General features: G+C 36.8%; 1 protein-coding gene across 2 annotated transcripts in view; it reads right to left on the bottom strand.

Annotated features, from left to right (window-relative positions):
* Nucleotides 1-762: 762 nt before the first annotated feature.
* The window catches only part of SESTD1 (SEC14 and spectrin domain containing 1), a 142384-nt gene continuing 119960 nt past the window's right edge, over nucleotides 763-23186 (bottom strand). The window contains exons 14-18 of one of the 2 annotated variants that reach the window (XM_038584986.1): nucleotides 16572-16653; nucleotides 15598-15720; nucleotides 14612-14803; nucleotides 10635-10756; nucleotides 763-8134 (exon numbers count right to left, since the gene is read on the bottom strand). In XM_038584986.1, the coding sequence (XP_038440914.1) occupies nucleotides 8005-8134; nucleotides 10635-10756; nucleotides 14612-14803; nucleotides 15598-15720; nucleotides 16572-16653 (649 nt within the window). In that variant the 3' untranslated portion in view covers nucleotides 763-8004. Of the gene's footprint in view, nucleotides 8135-10634; nucleotides 10757-14611; nucleotides 14804-15503; nucleotides 15721-16571; nucleotides 16654-23186 lie in introns of those variants that run through there. The other variant, XM_038584987.1, reaches the window with a different exon arrangement.

A 23186-nucleotide genomic window follows, 5' to 3' on the forward strand; every position in this document is an offset into this window, starting at 1 on the left:
GTCCAATGGGAAATTTAAAGGTGAGGGTAAATATTGTCAGTAGTAAAATGAAAAAAACCTACTGAAAATAAAGGTACATTCTTTTTTGTATACATATTTTGTTTATATGTTCAACTATCACCAAAATGTACCTAACTTCATTGGACAAGGTATAAGGCTTGCCAATTTCCAAATTTTGGCAATTCTAAATTCCTGGTAGCCATTCTGGAGCTGCTATTATTTATAGCATAATATGATTTTGTTATTTAGCTACATTTGTTCTAATATGCTTTCCCCAGTCCCAAATATATATTCATCTTTTTTAAGTCTTAAAAATAGACTTATTGGTAGTATCAAAAGGAATCTAACCACTACCTATTGTGGGGAAAAATAAAAAAACTAACAATTTCATACAATGTAGAATTTAAAGGAAACTCTTAATTTCTGTGCCAAACCTGGGTGTGGGATGGGGGGCTGTTGATAGAGAATGAGAAGCACAAGGGAAAGGGTATTTAGCCTCTGTCTTCTAGGACTCCAGATTTCAGAAGAAAAAAGTTACATTTTGTTTTAATCAAACATTTTAGAAAATGTTAGAAAAAATTTAAAGTTTTAGAGGACATAATTCGAATAGATCCAAAAATGAAGAATTCATCAGGTTATATTATAGAGACCAGTATGATTTAATTCTCCCTAGATTTTATGAACAATCTTTATTAACAGAAATCAAACTTACTGTCCAAAGTGATAACATATCAAAGAAATACATATCAAAATATGCTGCCATTACTAATAGTTTTTAACATCTTTATTGCATTTACAATATGTGGAACATTATAGGGATTTACAGTAGAGGCCAAATATCCCAGCCCTTAAAAACGGAGTAGGAAAGATTGAATGAACCATACATAAATATCTTTGAACACAAGCATTAGAGACATACATATGATTATAATTTTACAGGCTTATACAAGTAACCGCTATATGTAATATAACAGGCAGGAAGGATAAAACAGTGAGTAAGAAAGTCACTAAGGTGTGAAATAACTACAGCTAGGCGGTACTAAACAAAAAGACAACACAGAAAATGTGATTTGTAAAGGCTAAGATGTCCTGCAAAGACAGAGCTATCCCTTATTACAACCGTGAGGTAGAATTCTTCCCACCCCGTCTTCGGGTTTCTTGACCACCAACTGGGGGGCCTTCCCATCCAGAGAGTGCTCTCTCACATTACTGTACCCATGACAGACGAGTAGTACACATTTCTGACTACCCCTTCCACCCCAATTGAACAGAAATAATCTTTTCTGTTTAATTGGTCTTATTTCACCTACTGAAAACGGGTGGCAAAAGTTAGTAAAATAAACAAACCAGTGCTGTTTCTTCTAGCTAATATATCACCATGCTTCAGAAATGCTTTAATCCTTCAAGAAGTGAAACTAATCCTAAAATTTCAGGCATAGGAACCCATTGGGGAGCTGTTTTGGGCAGACAGGTATTTCCTCAAAGAATACCAACTGCCAACCGTTAACAATGCCATTTCTATCACAAACCCACTTCTAAAATTTCAAATATGAATCATAAAAATAGTTTACACCTTTCTACACATCCAAAATATAGTGAAAATCCAGGACACAGTATAACCACATTGGAAAAGGATAGCAGTTTCTTTTAAAACTACCCTATGACACAGAAATTCTAATCCTAGGTATTCACCCAAGAGAAATAAAAGCCTATGTTCACATAAGACTTACATTAAGAATAATCATAGCAGCTTTATTTATAACTACTAATGCTGGAAACAGCCCAGATATTCGTAAATAGGGAGACGGATAAACTGCAATATAGTCATACAATGGAATACTACTCAGCAATAAAAAGGAATGAACTAAAACACCTAACAACATGAATAGATTTCCAAAACATGTTAAGTGAAGAGGCTTCTAGAAAGAGTTCATGCTGTGCGGCTCTATTTATATAAAGACCTAGAACAGAGAAATTGGATTCCTGGTAGACAAAAGAACAGTGGTTGCCTTTGGGAGAGTGGAGTGGGGTCAAAGATTGACTAGAAAGGGCCAAAGGGGAATTTTCTGATAATGTTTTTATATTTTGGTAGTACTGTATGCATTTTCCAAAACTAGGTAATGCATACTCAAGATTTATGCATTTCATTGTATGCTAATTTTACATTTAAAATGTGGTCAGCATATACTGAGCTCTAGTTAACGATACATATACTGAAGTTATTAGTAGTGAAGATGTCTGCAATTTGATGAATTGATGGATGGACATGTGATCATGCAAGCATAATTAATGCTAACTACCATGTGGGTGATTAATACTTTATAAAATCTTAACCTTTTTATATGTTTGAAAATTTTTATAAAATGTTGGGAGAAAAATTCCAGGGTGCAACACTTACCAAATGATGCCACTGAGAATTTCAGTATCGATCTCACAGCAAGATAATCATCAGATTCTTCCAATCAGTGTCAATTTAGAAACTCAAGAGCTTGTGAAAAGATATTCCAGAGTGTGAGGTGACTAGTCAGCCCTCAAATCTATACTGACTCAAAACTGTCAGTTGACATTTTGATCCCCTCACACCTTTAAAAATTACCTATATTGATCATTTTTTCTCAACAAATTTGTTGGCTGTGTAGATGAACATAAGAGCTAAGATGAAGAAGCATTCCTAAGGGAAAAAATCAAGCACAGAAATTTTTACCTGACATCTAAACTAATAAAGAACTATAGTAACAATAATAATTAAAAGAAAGAAAGGCATGTAGATCCAACACACAATATGAGGTCTGATCATATTGTCTAGGCCCCTATCTTCTGAGTGGAAGGACATCTGAATTATCCTCCTGTCTCTCCAAGGAGAGGCTCATTTGGGGGCACCCTAAAGTGAAGGCATGTAACTTGTAAATACTTCTAAGGTGACTCCTTGATATTCACTAAGAACGGCTTTAGACTTCAATAGCCTTTTGTCAGAAGTAGTTTTCCACATGCCTGCCTTAAAATCCATGAACACTGTGCTTTTTAGTGGTTGTAACAATCTTTAGTTATTTGCTAAGGATTTGCATATAACTATATTGGTATGATATGTTTTATATATATGTTATATATATATATGCTTTATATATATATAGCGCCTCATAACGGTTCTCTAACAAAAATAATCTTCTTTTAAAAATTTACTTGCTGCTTTCAAAATATTTAGTCACAGGTCTGGCTCTCCTTTGACCTCTGAGTGCTTTATGTTCTAGTACAGGCTCTGCTGTCCTTGAAGCACACGGACTAGTGTTGTCAAGTTCTCCAAGTTTGCTTTAAAATACTGCAGTCACATTATTCAGAATCGTATCTATGAACGTTTTCAGTCTTAAAACATTCCCCTGTATTTCACAGAGCATCCCTATTTCTAGCAGTCTCTATCACATTACCACTGCTCAAGTTCTCTAGCCGTAACAGTACTAACAGTGGTCTCAAGTCACGCTTGTTACCTCATTATTAGGATACTTTTAACAGCTTGGTGCGTTTGTTTCCACTGGCTGGTGCTCTCTGAGATCCACTCTGAGTATGACTTTTACTTACTTATTAATGGCACTGTGTCATGTCCTGTCACCCTCAAAGTAGATGATATTCCTCACTTGTCTTCCATCTCGCTGGTCTATCATCCTGCCATAAAAGAGTTAATCTGTCAGATTTAAAAGTCTTGTCATTTACTGATGAGCTCACCAACTCCACTCTTAGTAATTCTGAATGTAGGGGAAATTGAGCTCAGAGAGGTGAGGACAGTGCCATTTCCCCCATGACCCCATGCTCGTCATCTGAGACAGAAGCAACATTAAAAGAATGCTGTACTGTCTATTCTAAAAAGAAAATTATAATAATAATTCCTTCCACTTTGGATAACATTGTAGTTTTCAACACATTTTTAAAATGTGATTGTATTTACAGACCCAGAGAAGTTTGGTAATTTTTACAAAGGTCAAGTAAATGACAAAGTCAGAATTTGATATTCAAACTCCAAACTCTTTCCGTTATATTCACTGCAGTTCTTACTTTGGCTCTTCTATGATCCTTTGTATGCTTGCCATTATTTATGCTTCTTAGCTAAACTTAGACTTTTCTAGAGCACACACCGAAGCCACGTATTGTCAAGTGTTAAATCAATACTTAATTTTTCCTCATCAAGGTTATTTATTGCCCTCCGTCCCAGAAGCATATTTCCCATTTCTCACTGAAGTTTTTTAGTTTCAAAACTTAAAGTCAACACTGGTAAGTCTGCTAATTAAGTTAACTAGTCAGGTATGTTGCAGTCTATCTTCTGAATTCTAGGAGATTTTTCCTTTGGAGGTTTAACCAGTTATCTCAATCATGTAACTCTTGTTACTGATGATATTTACTAATGTTGGTTTCCCACACCATTTTCAATAAGCTCAAGATGTGGGGGACTTTAGCAACCACAGCATATTTTAGTTCTTAGGAACCACAGGATTTTACTATGGCCCTGTGAGGATAGGAAAAGTGCAGAGCAACAGCCAATGTCTCTGGCAAGGAACTTACAATGTAGCAGAGAATTAAGAGTTCTTTTTCCAACTGTAGACTATACAGAGAGCTACGTTCAGCTAATCTCACAATCATGCCGTTGGTTATACAACAGGTTTACATGAGAGAATATGGTTTGCTCAGCCCTATCAGAAAATCATGTTCGCCCTAAATGGTGTGCCACAGTCAATACACTAAACAACACACCCCAATTTCAACTGACAGGGTAATGGAACAACACATTCACACTAGGTTACACTCAGGAGTGCTGGCCGATTTCAATGCCTATAAAGTTAGAGTGGGATCCAGTCTTCTACACAGTAATGAAGCCTAGACCTGCCATCAACATCCTGGCTGGCAGGCTGAGCAGTTTCATCACCATCACCAATGAGTCACCCTAGCAATAAGGTCACCAATAATGAGGACTTGGAATGAAGTCAATTTTATCTGGAAAAAAAGTTACCATCTTTGCATCTTAACTCTGCAGAGCCAGACATGTGAAGAACAGGTGTCAAAACTATATATACTGAGTTTAGAGAGGAGCACATATACAGTAAAAAGAGAAAACACCCCCTCCCCCCAGCAAAACAAAAAACAAATCTAGCCCAATTAATACTTCAAGAATTCCCTGAGATGAGCAAAAGTAATGTGGTAAGTTGTGTCATATACCAATAATGGCATATAGAGATGATGGTTCTTTCTCATTTGTGGGCCAACATTAATTCATGATGTATACAGAACTCGTGATTTCAAACAGACTGCAGTCATTTCCTTCACATGTACTCTAAGTGAACTATTATGCTATGAAAGAAAACATTAGGGCATTGTTGGGTTTTCAATCATAAAGTATGTATACATAAGATATACATATAGAAAGTAGCAGCAAATTTACAAATGAACAGCAACAATATGTCAAAGCGTATTCAGTTCATCTGAAATATTCAAATTACAAATAACATTTTCAGATGATGCCTTATTTTACTCTTGCTGTAGGCTGGACAGCTTAAGGCATATTAAAAATTAACTCACTGAACAATAAGTAGTCAAGTTGATGATAAAACTAAGACTCCCATTACTTATAGTGCAGTTCCCTTCTAGCAAATCTTAATAAAAACATTTTTACTACTCTGAAATTCAGTAGAATAGATATTGAGTGTAACTAAATATCTAAATTACTTAATATATAAGTATCTAAAATACCAAATGACTTCTTTATGAGTAGATTAATTCATAAGTCAGTCAAAATTTTAGGAAATATATTTAAAACACACTTCAATCTATAATATGGGGGGGGGGGGATTCTTACTAAGGTCTACAACAGACCATTCACACACAGAAAAGTGAGCGGCTATTACATATGAGCGGCTATTACATATGAGCACAAGGCTGGGAACAGGAGAGTCCCAAAAGATTCCTTCCCTCAACAGAGATTCTAGTGTAGCAGGCACAGACATCAATAAACAATTGTAGCATGTGGTTAGCACCATTATGAGGACTGAAATGAAGAATCACAAGTTTATACTCAAAAGTTAAGTCCTAAAAGACTGAGAGGATATCAAATATAGAAATAATTTTCCTGAATGTTCTCAGAAGCAGTGGCAGCATAAGAAAAAAGGGAGCAATCAGCTATTGCCCCCAGATTTTCTGGCATGTCTGACTAGAAAAAAATGAACCAAAATTGCTCAGAGAGTAGAAAAGTGAAAAATAGGATGACTTCATCTAGACTGAAATGTCAAGTAGGTAGCTGAAAGTACGGTCTAAAATTTTGGACCAGATATGGAACAAAGAACATTGGGATAAAAATAGAAACCCTAAGGATGAGATCCCTCCAGAAGCATTCTGAAGACAGAATCTGAGCGTGCGCTGTAGTAGGTATGCTTAGAGTTGCGACTCTACTCAGTTATGGCTGAGGATAACATCTTCAAGGGACGAGACACCAACGAGGAAAGGTTGCTCAATGGTGTAAATGTTGCAGAGACAGAGAAGGATAAGGAATGCAGATCAAAGGAAACATTCATTCAATTCAGTAACTGAGAGCCCACTGAGAACAGCTTCACTGAAGTGCTATGTAAAAACAGATTGCGAGGTGTTGAACAGTGAGAGATGAGGATGCAGGGGGAACAGACATGAATTTCTCCAGGAGGCCTGGCAGTGAAGAAGGATGGGAGAACCAGCAGGTTCAGAGGGGGTTTTCTGCATTGGAAGATACATGAACATTTTTGTGGACATGAAAAGGAACCAGCATACAATTCTTTGCATAATTTTGTATTGATCACAGACTAAAAAATTATTTTTAATCTTTTTCAAAAACACTTTCTGAAATAAAAATTAACACAAAAATTAAATATGTATTTTACCATTTAAACTTAATATAAACTTATAAGCACTAACATTTTATAAATTTTATTTCTAAAAGAGTTGTACAATTTTTATTAGACTACTTCAGAATTTTGTTTCTAGTCTATCATGAGAAATTAAGTTTTATTAACAATTGCTGTTTTTGTTCCAGAAAGATTCCTCTGATATAAAGGATTACACTTAAGTAATTATGTATGCCTTCTTCCCCAACCCTCCTCCCCAAAGACAAAGTATCTTCAGGGTAGTTAATAATTTAGATAACATTTTTCAACTTAAAGAAGGGAACAATTAGAAATAGTATTCCATTATTTTTAAGTTCTTTAAGATCTAAATTGTTCTTCACAATTATTTTTCATAATTAAACATGCTTATTTATTATATACACATGCTTACATATGGATTTCCTGGCTAAAACACATGCAACCAACATGAAAAAACAAATATTAAATCATCCTCACAATCCTAAGAATGCCCTTTTAAATAAGGCACTCATGTTTGGAAACAGGATATAACCACCAAATTAAGTAAGATGTTTAAAAGAAGCCTTTTATTAAGCACAAACAACTTTTAATACATTATCAATACAAATAGGAAAATGTCTTTTAATGAATATGATATATCAAAGATCTGAAGGTTTTCTTCATACTGACACAATAAAAATAATCAATTTTGAAGAAGAATTACAAAGTAAAATTTTTGAGTACGCCACTGTCTACTAATAACAATTTAACTATAGTCTAAATTTACTACATCACCTGGGGAGGAAGGTCAACCATTTTTTATATAGAGAATTCCTAAACTCTTATTAGCACCATTCAAAGCTTATTATCAGTTGTTCATCTACAAATTGACAGGTCAGGTAAAGCTTTAAAGCAAGTTTTCAGTGCAATGTTTACAGTTCTTTCTTTTAAGATACTTGGAGTCTATGGTCTCAAAGCAAGTAAAATAATGATGCCTTGGTAGTTGTAAGGTGTTAACATGTAGAGAGAAATGTAAAATGGAAAAAAATGAGGCTTATCCTGGCTGTGAAATGTATCAATGTATTGCGGCTAATGCTGTAGTATGCCAACAACATGCGGGATTATGAACTGCAGATTTGTGGGAAGCTGGTAGCTATTAGCTCTCTGTGGTCATCATTTCAGGATGTCTCAGCTGCTGTCTTTTGAGACTAACCAGTTTCATCCTGTCTCTGATGTGTTCTGCAGTGGAAGCCATGTCACTTGGACTCCCAAAATACTGCTCAGTTCTAAAAATTAAAACAGAAAAATCACAATCAGATTAATACAAATCCAATGACCACAGCAAATGCAAAAGGGAACAAAGATTATCATAAACATTTTATATGTGATATGGCATTAGTTCACCTGAAGACCATATACTGTTTGTGGTAATTCAGTAGAAGAAACATTTTTAAATGCATAAAATATATTAAGACATGTTGAAAGAAACAGATTATTGTATTAAATATTGTATCATATGTACTTATGATAATCTCAATAAACCAAACAATGCAACTAAACAATGAAACAATAAAGGAAACAATGTAACATTGGAGATATTCTACTTTCCGTTTTGGGTGCATAAACATTCAGAAATATAGAATTTGTATGTATTCTTCAAGGATAAAGGCTATCTCTGTACACCAGTTGTCTAATACAGTTGGCAAGTAAAATACCTGTTTTATGTTAAGGCATCATTTGGGACTTTAACAGACAAAATGATTTAATGCTATCCTACTTGAAAAGATTCTGTATTCAGAGTCAGAGAATCTTTTAGAGCTAGAAGAGTTCTTAGAAATTATCTGGTTGAGCTCTGTATTTTTTAAAATCAGAAAACTAAGACCTAGAAAATTAAATGATTTAACTAGGATCACATAGTGGGAAAACCAGCATTGGAACCGGATTCTTTAGTGAATCCAGGAAGATCATCTAATTTCTTTTATTTTTCCAGGACAATGTTACAAAAATAAATCTGAATAAGCTTACTGCTAAACTAGCATCAACAGGTTTTCATACAAATGGAACAGAATAACAATTCCAAGTATTAAAGGTGGTGGTTATGAAATCTGAATATACAGTACTAATTTATTCTTCAATCTTAAAAACATGAGGAAGTGTTACATGGACTATTTGTAGAATACAAGAGGAGAAGTACAAACAAAAATACTAGTTTTAGATGCTCCTAGGCTGACCTGAGTAGAATGGAGACAGTGCTAACAACTGGTTATAAAGCACAGAAATGGGGGTGGAGGGTTCCCTGGAATGAGCACCATGAAGGCAGCCCTCTAATATTGTTACAAGCTGAATTATAAAATTTTAGATTTTTTTTTATACATTGCAGATATCTAACATGATTTTAGGCTACTTCTGATGGTTTCAATTTTGGCTGTGGCCAAAGATTATCTACATATAGATTATGAATTATATATTCTTTCAATGGAACAGAATTGTATCTTCCCCAAATCAATTCTAAATAATGATCTAAAGTTCATGACATGGTAGTACTGGCATTTACTATGTTTCAGATTTTGGGTTTTTCTGTTTTTTCTTTCTTTTTAAGATTGTATTTATTTATTATAAAGACAGAGTGCAAGTGGAGGTAAGGGGAGAGAGGGCAGGCTTTGAATTCAGCACAGAGCCTGGCTGAGGGCTGGATCCCATAACCCTGAGATCATGACCTGAGCTAAAATCAAGAGTAAGACACTCAACCAACTGAGCCACCAAGGCACCCCTGTGCTAGATTCGTTTTAAGTAATTTATACACATTGAGCTCATGTTAATTCCCCTGCCCTATAACCTGAAAAGGTATAAATAATATATCCCTATTTTTAGATGAAAGAATTGAGGCACAGAATGGCTGAATAGGGTGCCCAAGGTGTTACAGCTAGTAAGTGGAGAGCTGAGATTTAAACCCAAGATATCTGATTCCAGAGTCCACAATCTTATCCGTTACACTATACTACAGTGTAAGGATAGATGCATCCAATGATTTGGTTTCTCTGTCATCTGAATTAAATATCCTCTGGATTATCTCTAAATTATTTTCACTGAGAAGGTCAAGATCCTCAGGGATGAAGCTCTTTCAGACTCATTTACTGGCCCACTGATTTGCATGAGATTACTTCTTACTTTTATTATTAACTTTTAAAATAGAAAGCAATGTGGGAATCAGGTCCCCATCATTCTACAAATGAATAAACTGGGACTCTATATAGCATAGAGAAAAGAGAATGGGTTCAGAGTTGGACCAACCTAAAACTGTATGCCAATTCCACTTAGAAGCTGTGAAATCCTGAGTACCTCACTTAATCTTTCTGAGCTTCAGATTTCTATCTCTAACGAAACCTGTTTGATCAAAAATAATGAGGTGAAGTGTTTAACTCGATGTTTAGTATGTTATAAAGCTCATTAAACATTATACCCCACTACTCCCCTCACTTCCTTGGATGAAATCCAGAGGCACCCTACTCCCTATCACCAGAGCGAAGGCTAGGACCCCAGGATATCAACCTTCTATATTAAGCTGTCAAGATGCACCACATTTGACAGCAGCAAGTACCAACTACTACTGCTGCTAAGAGCCGAGTTTGTATTTCTTTTCATTACAAACCAATTTATTGTGGAACTGAAGATGTGGACCAGAGCTAATTTACTCGGCTTTTTAAAAAAATATATTTTCCTCTCTTGATGATTTCATTTTAAGACCTCACAAATAAAAAGACAAAATTATAAGAACATGTACCATACCCATCAGGATAAACTACAGGAACAGTTAATCTATCCAAAAGTGATTTCCCAACTGCTTCAATTTCATCAAATTGCTCCTCATCGTTAATAGCTTCAGGCTCTTCTGGACAGTCTTGCAAAATCTGCAACAAATAAAATGGCAACATCAATCAAGAGATATAGAAAAGCAATCAAGCTCACGTAAATTCAGAAGACTGAAGGTGTTTTTGTTTTGTTCTTAGCATCTCTATGTCCACCACTGTACAAGATTCATTACTGGTGAAGCTGGCTCAAAATATTCAAACAAAATGAAATACATAATCCTTACTAACAATATGTAATTGGAGTATAAAGGCCTATAGAGATTTCCAAGAAAAAAAAATACTAAACTACTACTTGAAAAATAAGTTCAAACTGCGCTTAAGAAGTATCCCTTCATTCATCCATTCTTTATTGTACTAAATGTTTATTTATTTAGCAGCTTGCAATATGACTGAGATACAGATTTTGACCTCAAACAGCTTACAGACTTCAAAAATGAAAGAAAATATAAATCCAAAACAACATATACTCAGAGTTCAGACACATAACTGATGGGATGACCTACATAGGCACTTTACACTTATTTTAAAAACTGATCTGCTGGGACGCCTGAGTGGCTCAGCCACTGAGCATCTGCTTTTGGCTCAGGGCCGGATCCCGGGATCCCGGGATCAAGTCCCACATCGGGGTCCCTGCATGGAGCCCGCTTCTCCCGCTGCCTATGTCTCTGCTTCTTTCTCCTTGTCTCGCATGAATAAATAAGTAAAATTTTTAAAAACCCTGATCTGCTGACTTACCTGATGTAAACCATTAAGGTTAAAATTCAAATATAGGAAGTTCTACAGTCTTTAATACAATTTTCCTTAACTATTACCATTTAAATTTAACAAGGGGAGAGAAAAGAATAAAGAAACTGCTATAATTTATAATAGCTAAGTCTATAGGTATTAGCCCACATTAGTCAATATAATAGCAATCAGCCTAGTGAGCACTTGAAAGGTGGCTAGTCCAAACTGAGATGTGCTTTAAGTCTGGGATACAGGGACACCTGGGTGGCTCAGTGGTTGAGCGTCTGCCTTCAGCTCAGGGCATGATCCCAGGGTCCGGGGATCGAGTCCTGCATCGGGCTTCCTGAGGAGAGCCTGCTTCTCCCTCTGCCTGTGTCTCTACCTCTCTCTGTCTCTCATGAATAAATAAATAAAATCTTAAAAAAAAAAGTATAAGATACACACCAGATTATATGAAAAAAACTACAAAATGTGGGAAAGGGAGAAGAAAAAGAAGTATTTATTTTTGTAACTTTTTTCCATTATACTTAATCCAATCTACTTCAGCATTATTCATAAATAACTTTATATAAATTTCTAGATCTAATTTAAATATTTTCCCAGTCATTATACAAGTTGCTTATAGTTAATATTTACGTTTAAATATAAAACACAGTCAAGAAGAAAATAATATCTGATAACAAAAAGCTTTACAAAGGCTTGAACACTAAAGAATCTTAATCTTCTTTAATCTTTAAAGAGTAATTGTGCTTATTTTTTTTAAAGATTTTATTTATTCATGAGACAGAGAGAGAGACAGAGAGAGAGAGAGAGGCAGAGACACAGGCAGAGGGAGAAGCAGGCTCCATGCAGGGAACCCACATAGGACTCCCAGGTCTCCAGGATCAGGCCCTGGGCTGAAGGCAGCACTAAACCGCTGAGCCACCAGGCTGCCCTTAAATTGTGCTTATTATAAGCATGATAAAGGCCATGTAGCAGAAGAAAAAGGAGCATTAATTTCCTATGCAAAAAACTCAACCATTTGCATAGTTTTTTTTTTTTTTTTAAGACTTTCTTATTTATTAACAAGACACAGAGAGATAGGCAGAGACACAAGCAGAGGGAGAAGCAGGCTCCTTTGAGGGGAGCCTGATGCAGGACTTGATCCCAGGACTCTGGGATCACGCCCTGAGCTGAAGGCAGATGCTAAACCACTGAGCTACCCAGGCATCCCTCAACCATTTATATTCTTCTATGATCTCTTAAAGAAGTCTAGATCTTAAAATGTCTTTGCAGATACATTTTATTTTTTTAAGTTTTTATTTAAATTCTAGTCAGTTAACATACAGTGTAGTATTAGTTTCAGGTGTACAATACAGTGAATCAACCTGGTGTTCATCATAAGTGCACCCCTTAATCCCATCACCTATTTAACCTAACCTCCCCACCTTCCCTCTGATAACATCAATCTATTTTCTATAGTTAAGTCTGTTTCTTGATTTGTCTTTTTTTCCCCTTTACTCATTTGTTTTGTTTCTTGAATTCCACATGAATGAAATCACATGGTATTTGTATTTCTCTTAGACTTATTTCGCTTAGCATAATCCTCTCTAGTTCCATACAGGTGGTGTTAAAGGCAAGATTTCATTCTTTTTTTATAGCTGAAATCTTTTGTGTATACCCCACATTTTCTTTATCTATTCATGTATGGATGGACACTTGGGCTACTTCCATAACTTGGTTATTGTAGGTAATGCTGTTATCAACATCAGGGGGCATGTATCCCTTTGAATTAGTATTTGTGCATTCTTTGAGTAAATACCTAACAGTGAGACTGCTGGATTGAAGGGCAGTTCTATTTTTAACTTTCTGAGGAACCTCCATATTGTTTTCCAGAGTCACCTTGCAGATACATTGTAAAAGCAACATCTTAAAAAGTTATCTGTATTGTTAGAAACTGGGCCAGTAGTCACCCTTGAACAGGACAGAGGGGCAGCAGGAGCAGCGTCACTAAAAGACGGTGTGAGAGCTTCTGGGGTGCTGGTAATGTTCTGTTCTTTGAATAGTGTGTTGATTACACAGGCATGCTCACTTTGTGAAAATTCATCAAACAGGCTTAATTCAACAAATTGACTGAATATTTATGATCTATACACTTTTCCATGTTAATATACTTCAATAAAAACGTTTCATTAAAACAATCAGTAGATAAACAAGTTAAACCATTTTATAACCTTTCACCTTCACCGTTAGGCCTACTTTAAACCATAACACTGACATGCAGAGTTCAGTGACCAACTCAGCAAGAGTTAACTATAAACACTTCTCAACAGAGGTACAGTAGAACACAGACAGCAACCGCCCAATTCTAGAGACTCCTGGTCACATCTCTTACGTTCTACAGACTAGGCTGTATCACATTTATATCTTCTGTTTCTCAGATTTCATATTGTATTGAACATCCCCCACATGTAAACTTTCATTGTGAAAGATCAAAACAAAGTTAACTACATAACAAAGCTCCTCTTCAGAGTGGAAATGTTAGGGTTTAGTGCTATAAATTTTCTCTGTGCAGAGTTAAGAAAAGGGCTCTACTGAAAATCTGCCCAAATAATACAACATATTTCATTTTTGGCCTCTGGGACTATTGAATTCATTAAATAATAAATTCTACAATGAATCTTTAAAAATAACACATGAAAAAAAGGTTTTATTTTATCTCTATCTCATTTTAGTTGGGTAGTCTCTAAACATTATTAAATTAAAAGTGCCCTTTTAAAAAATATTGATGACAATTAGTAGTAGTTGCAGTAGTTGCAATAGTTGCAAAGTATCCTTTCTTCAGTTAATGAAAGCGATGAGAGCCGTGACACCCTAAAGATAAAGAGCTCATTCTGGGGGTTAGATATAGATATCGTAAGAAGAGAAGTTCTGTTGAGAGAGGACTCCTAGATGGTTTTGGATTTCTCCAATTCACAGTAAACAAGCACTGGTATGGATTACTAGGAGAATTTGATTTGAACTCTCTAAGACATTATTATATATAAACAAACTTTAAACAATGGAATTAATATAAGTTCAGGGGAAAAGCACAGGTTAATCACATAATTATAATCACATAATTAAAATTAATACATTTTAAACATACACAATAAAGTCTACTGAGGCTACATTTTTAAAGAAGCAAACCTTTTCGGCATTTGAGTGAAATGCAATAGCCATTTCCAGCCTATGCACTCTCTCTTCAGATGCTATTGTAAATTGTTTCCATACTCTGTTCAGTCGAGGAAGTGTGTCTCCAGATGATCGAGATGTGCAGCGCAGAGACTGACACAACACAACTGTGGCCTGTAGCAACTGTCTTCCATAGTCGTAAGTGCTCTAAAAAAGAAAAAGTAAACATGAAATTGTAATAAAAGAATTCTGAAAAGAGAGAAGGGAAAGTGTGCAGGAAAGACTGTGGCTGCAAATACATAACACTACTGGAAATCAATACTGAATGACTCCACTGGCACTTACTACTACAAATTAACTGCAGATATAAAAAAACGGATGGGGAAGCAATACTTGGAATTTTTGGTAAGTTTCTTTTTTATTACGCTTTGTTCTTTCATTCTGCTTTCCCCGTCTCAGTCTTCTCAATTCCACAGGCCATTCATTAACCAAAACAAGTAGATGACGATGGGCTCTTTATAGGCCACTTTATATCCCATACAGGAAACCACAACTGTTCACTGAGAGCTCAATTATTAGGGAAAATAAATTAAGTTACTTTACACACACACACACACACACACACACACACACACACACACACAGTCTATATTGTTACAGTAACACCGGTAAGATGCAGAAACTGGTTTCTACTTTACCAATAGGAACACTTATTTCTCATTAACTTTTGTTAATGAACAGTTGGATTGCCTAAAACATGGCATAATATAAAACATATGTATCAGAGGGAGTATACAGAACCTGTATTCAGGAAAACATAAACCCTCTCAAGTTTATGCAGGCTACTTTTGATGCACCAGCTGACATTTTCTTAGTTCTGTGATATTTCTGGAATAACATAACTAACCTTCTTGGACTTGGAGGGTTAAGTTACATTATAATCATGCAGAAAGCTATTCAAACACTGAGCTTGTAGAAAAGGAAGATAACCAGTTCTGCACCTGTGCAACATCAACAAATTTTCTATGCTTTTCCAGTAAAACTTTCGTTTCCTGAGCATCATCACCCAATCTGATGTGGGTCTTAAGCAGGGCATCCAGAAGTTCACTTAGCCATTCTACTGCCTAAATAAAAATAAAAACAATGAAGGTGGATCCATAACTCTTATTATATCAAAAACATCACATTTATAAAAAGAAAAGTTACTACCACATGATTAATTAATCCATTAGTTATAACCTAAATTCTTAATAGCTTATTTCATTCAATGAAAGTTACATGAATTAAGGACCTTTCCTCCCCCTCAAAATTTTTGAAATCTAAGGACATAACGTATTAAAGGGAAGCACTTTTTTAGAAGTGCTATTAAGCACATAATTTGTATTAATAGAAGATTGTGTGTTCTCCTTAATGTCTGAGCACTGGGTATCATAGAAGACTGATGAATCATTGACCTCTACCTCTGAAACTAATAATACACTATATGTTAAATAATTTAATTTAAATTACAAAAAAAGATCATGTGTTTATATAATATTGATCTTACTTGAATCTCATTACAGATTTATGTTATTTAAAATCATAAAGTTCTTCTAGATCAAGCTAAAATGATGTTCCCCAATGCTAACTATACAAAGATAACTTATTGTTTATCTAGGTGAAAAACCCTCTTACAGGTTAAAAAAGAAATGTGCTACACCAGCCTTAACCTTAGCACATAACCAACAAGTAAGTCAACAATAATAAATAATCCCAATTTCTAGCTCAATAGAGGATTTCATTGAGAAGATAAGTCAACTGAGACTAGTAAAATAACTAGAAATAAATACTTTATTATTTTAATAACATAAACTAGAATTTGACTTAATGCATTCACTTTCTTAGGACCATAATAAGTACACTTTTTTTTTATAGGTAGGTGAAATCCATCTTTTAAGAAAAGACAACTATATCATGTGCCTGATTGATCTTTTACCTGGGCAGCATCTTCTTCACATTTAAACAACTGCACCATCTGAAGCATCTTTAACCTTCGCACATCTACCATGTCTTCACATCTAATAAATCCAAACATAAATGTAAAACGTCATTTCAGTTTCATTAATAACTATTTTAACATCATCATCTGGCACACAGGTATTGTAGTTTACTAAAATACTTAAGGCTATATACCATGGAGGCTTCAACTACTTTGTATTGATTTGTAAGAATTTTAAAGATATCTATGTTACATCAAAATACTTTAAAACTTCAAAATACTTGAACAATACTTTCTTGAGGATAATATGGATTCTGCAAAATACTGAAGCAAAGCATAAACAAAGTAGTACACTAAAACCCAAGGAAATCTCCACTGCCAGTTAGCAATAAACAATCCTCTAAGATAAACATATAAAGTTTCTCAAACACTAATTTTGATGATGATGGTCCAAGGAAATAAAACAACATGGGAGCAACTAATTATATAAACCAATTAATAACAAAATTAAAGAAACACACTGATAATAATACAAGAATAGTAGGGGACTTTATCATCTCACTCACCAGAATGGACAGATCATCTAAGCAAAAGATCAACAAGGAAACAAGGGGATTTGATGACACACTGGAACAGATGGACTTCACAGATATATTCAGAGCATTCTACCCTAAAGCAATGGGAAACACATTCTTCTCGAGTGCACAAGGAACTTTCTCCGGAAGAGATCACATACTTGGTCACAAATCAGGTTTCAACCAGTACCATGGGACTGGGATCATTCATTCCCTGTTTATTTTCAAACCATCATGCTTTGAAATTTGAACTCATTCATAAGAGGAAATTTGGAAAGGATTCAAATACATGGAGGTTAAAGAGCATTCTGGTAAAGAATGAATGGGCCAACCAGTAATAAAGAAATATTTTAAAAAATTGATGGAAACAAATGAAAATGAAAACACAACTATTTAAAACCTTTGAGATGCAGCAAAGGCAGTCCTAAGAGGGAAGTACATAGCAATACAAGCCTTTCTCAAGAAATAAGAAAGGTCTCAAACACACAACCTAACCTTACACCTAAAGAAGCTGGAGAAAGAATGGCAAATAAAAGTTAAACCCAGCAGGAGAAAAGAATTAACAGAGATTAGAGCAGAAATCAAAAAGAACAGTAGAACATATCAACAAAACTAGGAACTGATACTTTGAAAGAATTAATAAGATCAAGAAACCCCTGGCCATACTTGTCAAAAAGAAAAGAGAAAAGACCCAAATAAATAAATCATGAATGAAAGAGGAGAGATCACAACCAAAACCAAAGAAATGCAAACAATTATAAGAACATATTACGAGTAACTACATGCCAACAAATTAGGTGATCTGGAAGATATGGATGCATTCCTAGAGACATATAAACTACCAAAACTTAAACAGGAAGAAATTCTGAACAGACCCATGACCAGTAAGGAAATCAAAACAATAATCAAAAACCTCCCAACAAATAAGATTTCAGGGCCACATGGCTTTCCAGGGGAATTCTACAAAACATGTAAAGAAGAATTAATACCTATTCTTTTGAAGCTATTTCAAAAAATATAAATGGAAGGAAAATTTCTGAACTCTATGAGGCCAGTATTACATTGATCCCAAAACCAAAGATCCCACCAAAGAAGAGAATTACAGACCAATATCCCTGATGAACACGGACGCCAAAATTCTCACCAAAATACTAGCCAATAGAATCCAACATTACATTGAAAGGACTATTTACCACAACCAAGTGGGATTTATTCCTAGGCTGCAAAGGTGGTTCAACATCCACAAATCAATGTGATATACCACATTAATAAAAGAAAGGACAAAACCATATGATCTTCTCAGTAGATGAAGAAAAAAGCATTTGACAGAGTACAGCATCCTTTCTTGATTAAAACTTTCACACTGTAGGAACAGAGGGAACATACCTCAATATAATGAAAGCCTTATATAAAAAGCCCACATTCTCAATGGGAAAAAAATGGAGAGATTTTTTTCCCTAAGGTCAGGGACATGGAGGGATGTCCACTCTCACCACTGCTGTTCAACATAGCACTAGTCCTAGCCTCAGCAATCAGACAACAAAAAGAAATAAAAGGCATCCAAATTGACAAAGAAGTCAAACTCTCCCTCTTCGCCAATGACAGGATACTCCATGTGGAAAACTCAGAAGACTCCATCCCAAAATTGCTTGAACTCATACAAGAATTCGGCAAGTGGTAGGATATAAAATCAATGCACAGAAATCAGTTGTATTTTCTATACACTGAGACAGAAAGAAAGAGAAATTAAGGAGTCAATCCACTTATAAATGCACCCAAAACCATAAGATACCTAGGAATAAACCTAACCAAAGAGGCAAAGGATCTGTACTCTGACAACTACAGAACATTGATGAAAGAAATTGAGGAAGACACAAAGAAATGGAAAAACGTTCCATGCTAATCTATTGGAAGAACAAATACTGTTAAAATGTCTATGCTACCCAAAGCAAAAGCAAGCTACACATCCAATGCAATCCCTATCAAAATACCATCAACTATTTCACATAGCTGGAACAAACAATCCTAAAATTTGTATGGAACCAGAAAAGACCTCAACTAGCCAAAAGAATGTTGAAAAAGAAAACCAAAACTGGTGGCATCACAATTCCAGACTTCAACTCTATTACAAAGCTGTTATCATCAAGACAGTATGGTAGTGGCACAAAAACAGTCATACAGATCAATGGAACTGAAGAGAACCCGGAAATGGACCTTCAATTCTGTGATCAACTCATCTGCAACAAACCAGGAAAGAATATCCCAGGGGAAAAAAGGCAGCCTCTTCATCAAATAGTTTTGGGAAAATTGGAGAGCATCCCAAAGAAAGAAACTGGACCGTTTAATTAACCATACACAAAAATAGACTCAAAATGGATGAAAGACCTGAATGTGAGACAGAAATCCCTTAAAATCCTGGAGGAGAATACAAGCTGCAACCTCTTTGCCTTCAATGGCAGTAACTTCTTGCTAGACACATCTTCAAAGGCAAGGGAAACAAAGACAAAAATGAACTCTTGGGGCTTCATCAAGACAAAAAGCTTTTGCACAACAAAGGCAACAGTCAACAAAACCAAAAGACAAGTGACAAAATGGGAAAAGATATTTGCAAATGTCTTATCAGATAAAGGACAGGTATCCAAAATCTACAAAGAACTTACCAAATTCAACACTCAAAGAACAAATAATCCAAATCAAGAAATGGGCAGAAGACATGATCAGACATTTCTCCAAAGAAGACATAAAAATGGCCAACAGACTCTTGAAAAAATGTTCAACATGACTCAGCATCAGGGAAATACAAATCAAAACCACAGTGGGATATCACCTCACATGAATCAGAATGGCTAAGATTAACAAGTAGAAAATGACAGATGTTGGTGAGGATGCGGAGCAAGGGGAACCCTCTTATATTGCTGGTAGGAATACAAGCTGGTGCAGTCACTCTGGAAAATAGTACCGAGGTTCCTCAAAAGAACTGAAAATAGAACTACTCTATAACCCAGCAATTGCACTACCAGATATTTACCCCAAACATACAAATGTTGTGATCTGAAGGGGCACTTGCATCCAATGTTTATAGCAGCAATGTCCACAATAGCTAAACTACAGAAAGAGCCCAGATGTCCATAGACAGATCTACAGATAAAGAAGATATGATGTATATATACAATGGAATACTATTCATCCATCAAAAAAGGAAATCTTGCCATTTATAATGACACGGAAAAAACTAAAGGGTATTATATAAGCGAAATACATCAGTGAAAGACAAGTATCATATGATCTCACTTATATGTGGAATTTAAGAAACAAAACAGGATCACAGGGCAGCCCCAGTGGCTCAGCGGTTTAGCGCCGCCTGCAGCCCGTGGTGTGATCCTGGAGACCCGGGATCAAGTCCCACATCAGGCTTGTTGCATGGAGCCTGCTTCTCCCTCTGCCTGTGTCTCTGCCTCTCTCTCTCTCTCTGTGTGTCTCTATAAATAAATTTTTAAAAAAAATTAAAAAAAAATAAAAACTAATAAAAACTAAAAAAAATTTAAAAAAAAAAAAACAGGATCACAGAAGAAGGAAGGGAAAAATAAAACAAGACTAAATCAGAGAGGGAGATAAACCCTAAGAGACTCTTAATCATAGGAAACAAACTGATGACCATTGGAGGGGAGTGGTGTGAGGGGACAGGGCAACTGGGTGATGGACATTAAGGAGGGCATGTGATATAATGAGCACTGGGTATTATATAAGACTGATGGATCAGTGACCTCTACCTCTGACACCAATAATATACTATATGCTAATTAACTGAATTGAAATTTTTTTAAATGACAGCAATCAAGGTAAGTGTCCCAACAGAAAAATGAAAAATTATGGAATATTCATGCAAAACATTTCATAGCAGTGAAAAGACTGACCGACTCAATACATGAATTATTGGTGGTGAATCTCACAAACCTAATCTCAGTTATTTCTTTAAAAGGGCATTTTAGGAGGAGGGGCAAAATGGCGGAAGAGTAGGGTCTCCAAATCACCTGTCCCCACCAAATTACCTAGATAACCTTCAAATTATCCTGAAAATCTATGAATTCGGCCTGAGATTTAAAGAGAGAACAGCTGAAATGCTACAGTGAGAAGAGTTCGGGCTTCTATCAAGGTAGGAACACCGGGGGAAAAAGAAATAAACAAAAGGCATCCAAGGGGGAGGGGCCCCACGAGGAGCCGGGCTGAGGCCAGGGCTAGTGTCCCCAGGACAGGAGAGCCCCGACACGGAAAAGCAGGAGCTTCACCAATCTTCACAGTGGAAAGGCCTCGCAGGGAGTTGGAGGAGGACCCCAGGAGGGCGGGGATGCCCTCAGGCTCCCTGGGACACTAACAGGCACCTGTGCCCGGGGAGAGCACACCGAGCTCCCTAAGGGCTGCAGCGCGCACACTGCGGACCCGGGAGCAGCTCGGAGGGGCTTGGGTGGCGGCTCCACAGAGGGGGCTGCGCGGCCGGGAGCAGCTCGGAGGGGCTCGGGGGGAGGCTCCGCGGAGAGGGGGCTGCGCGGACGGGAGCAGCCCGGAGGGGCTTGGGCAGTGGAAGAGGCTCTGTGCGGAGGGGGCTGCGTGGCCGGGAGCGCGAATCCACCAGCGCAGGCCCAGGAGCACAGGGCGCCGGGACACAGCCCGGGATCCGGCCTCCCCCCGGGACAGGCAGAGGCCGGGAGGGCCCAGGACCGCAAGGACGCCCCTGCCCCGAGCTGAGCAGATCAGCGGCCCCGCCCGGAGCCTCCAGGCCCTGCAGACGGAGAGCTCCGAAGTTACTGCGGGAGCTGACTCTAGGGCTCTGGAGCTGGCCCCACCACTGCGGTTGTTCCTCCTGGGGCCTCACGGGGTAAACAACCCCCACTGAGCCCTGCACCAGGCAGGGGGCAGAGCAGCTCCCCCAAGTGCTAACACCTGAAAATCAGCACAACAGGCCCCTCCCCCAGAAGACCAACTAGACGGACAAGTTCCAGAATCAAGTATAATCAGAATATACTCCCGTGTTTTTTTTTTGTTTCCTTCCCCCAGCCTTTTTTTCTTTCTTTTTCTTTCTCTTTTTCTTTTTTTCTTCCTTTTTTCTTTTTCTCTTTTCTTTCCTTCTCTCTCTCTTTTTCTCCTTTTCCCAATACAACTTGTTTTTTGCCACTCTGCACTGAGCAAAATGACTAGAAGGAAAACCTCACCTCAAAAGAAAGAATCAGAAACAGTCCTCTCTCCCACAGAGTTACAAAATCTGGATTACAATTCAATGTCAGAAAGCCAATTCAGAAGCACTATTATACAGCTACTGATGGCTCTAGAAAAAAGCATAAAGGACTCAAGAGACTTCATGACTGCAGAATTTAGAGCTAATCAGGCAGAAATTAAAAATCAATTGAATGAGATGCAATCCAAACTAGAAGTCCTAACGACGAGGATTAACGAGGTGGAAGAACGAGTGAGTGACATAGAAGACAAGTTGATGGCAAAGAGGGAAACTGAGGAAAAAAGAGACAAACAATTAAAAGACCATGAAGATAGATTAAGGGAAATAAACGACAGCCTGAGGAAGAAAAACCTACGTTTAATTGGGGTTCCCGAGGGTGCCGAAAGGGCCAGAGGGCCAGAATATGTATTTGAACAAATCATAGCTGAAAACTTTCCTAATCTGGGAAGGGAAACAGGCATTCAGATCCAGGAAATAGAGAGATCCCCCCCTAAAATCAATAAAAACCGTTCAACACCTCGACATTTAATAGTTAAGCTTGCAAATTCCAAAGATAAAGAGAAGATCCTTAAAGCAGCAAGAGACAAGAAATCCCTGACTTTTATGGGGAGGAGTATTAGGGTAACAGCAGACCTCTCCACAGAGACCTGGCAGGCCAGAAAGGGCTGGCAGGATATATTCAGGGTCCTAAATGAGAAGAACATGCAACCAAGAATACTTTATCCAGCAAGGCTCTCATTCAAAATGGAAGGAGAGATAAAGAGCTTCCAAGACAGGCAGGAACTGAAAGAATATGTGACCTCCAAA

This window comes from Canis lupus, chromosome 36 (assembly GCF_011100685.1).
Source record: "Canis lupus familiaris isolate Mischka breed German Shepherd chromosome 36, alternate assembly UU_Cfam_GSD_1.0, whole genome shotgun sequence".
Classification (NCBI taxonomy): Eukaryota; Metazoa; Chordata; class Mammalia; order Carnivora; family Canidae; genus Canis; species Canis lupus.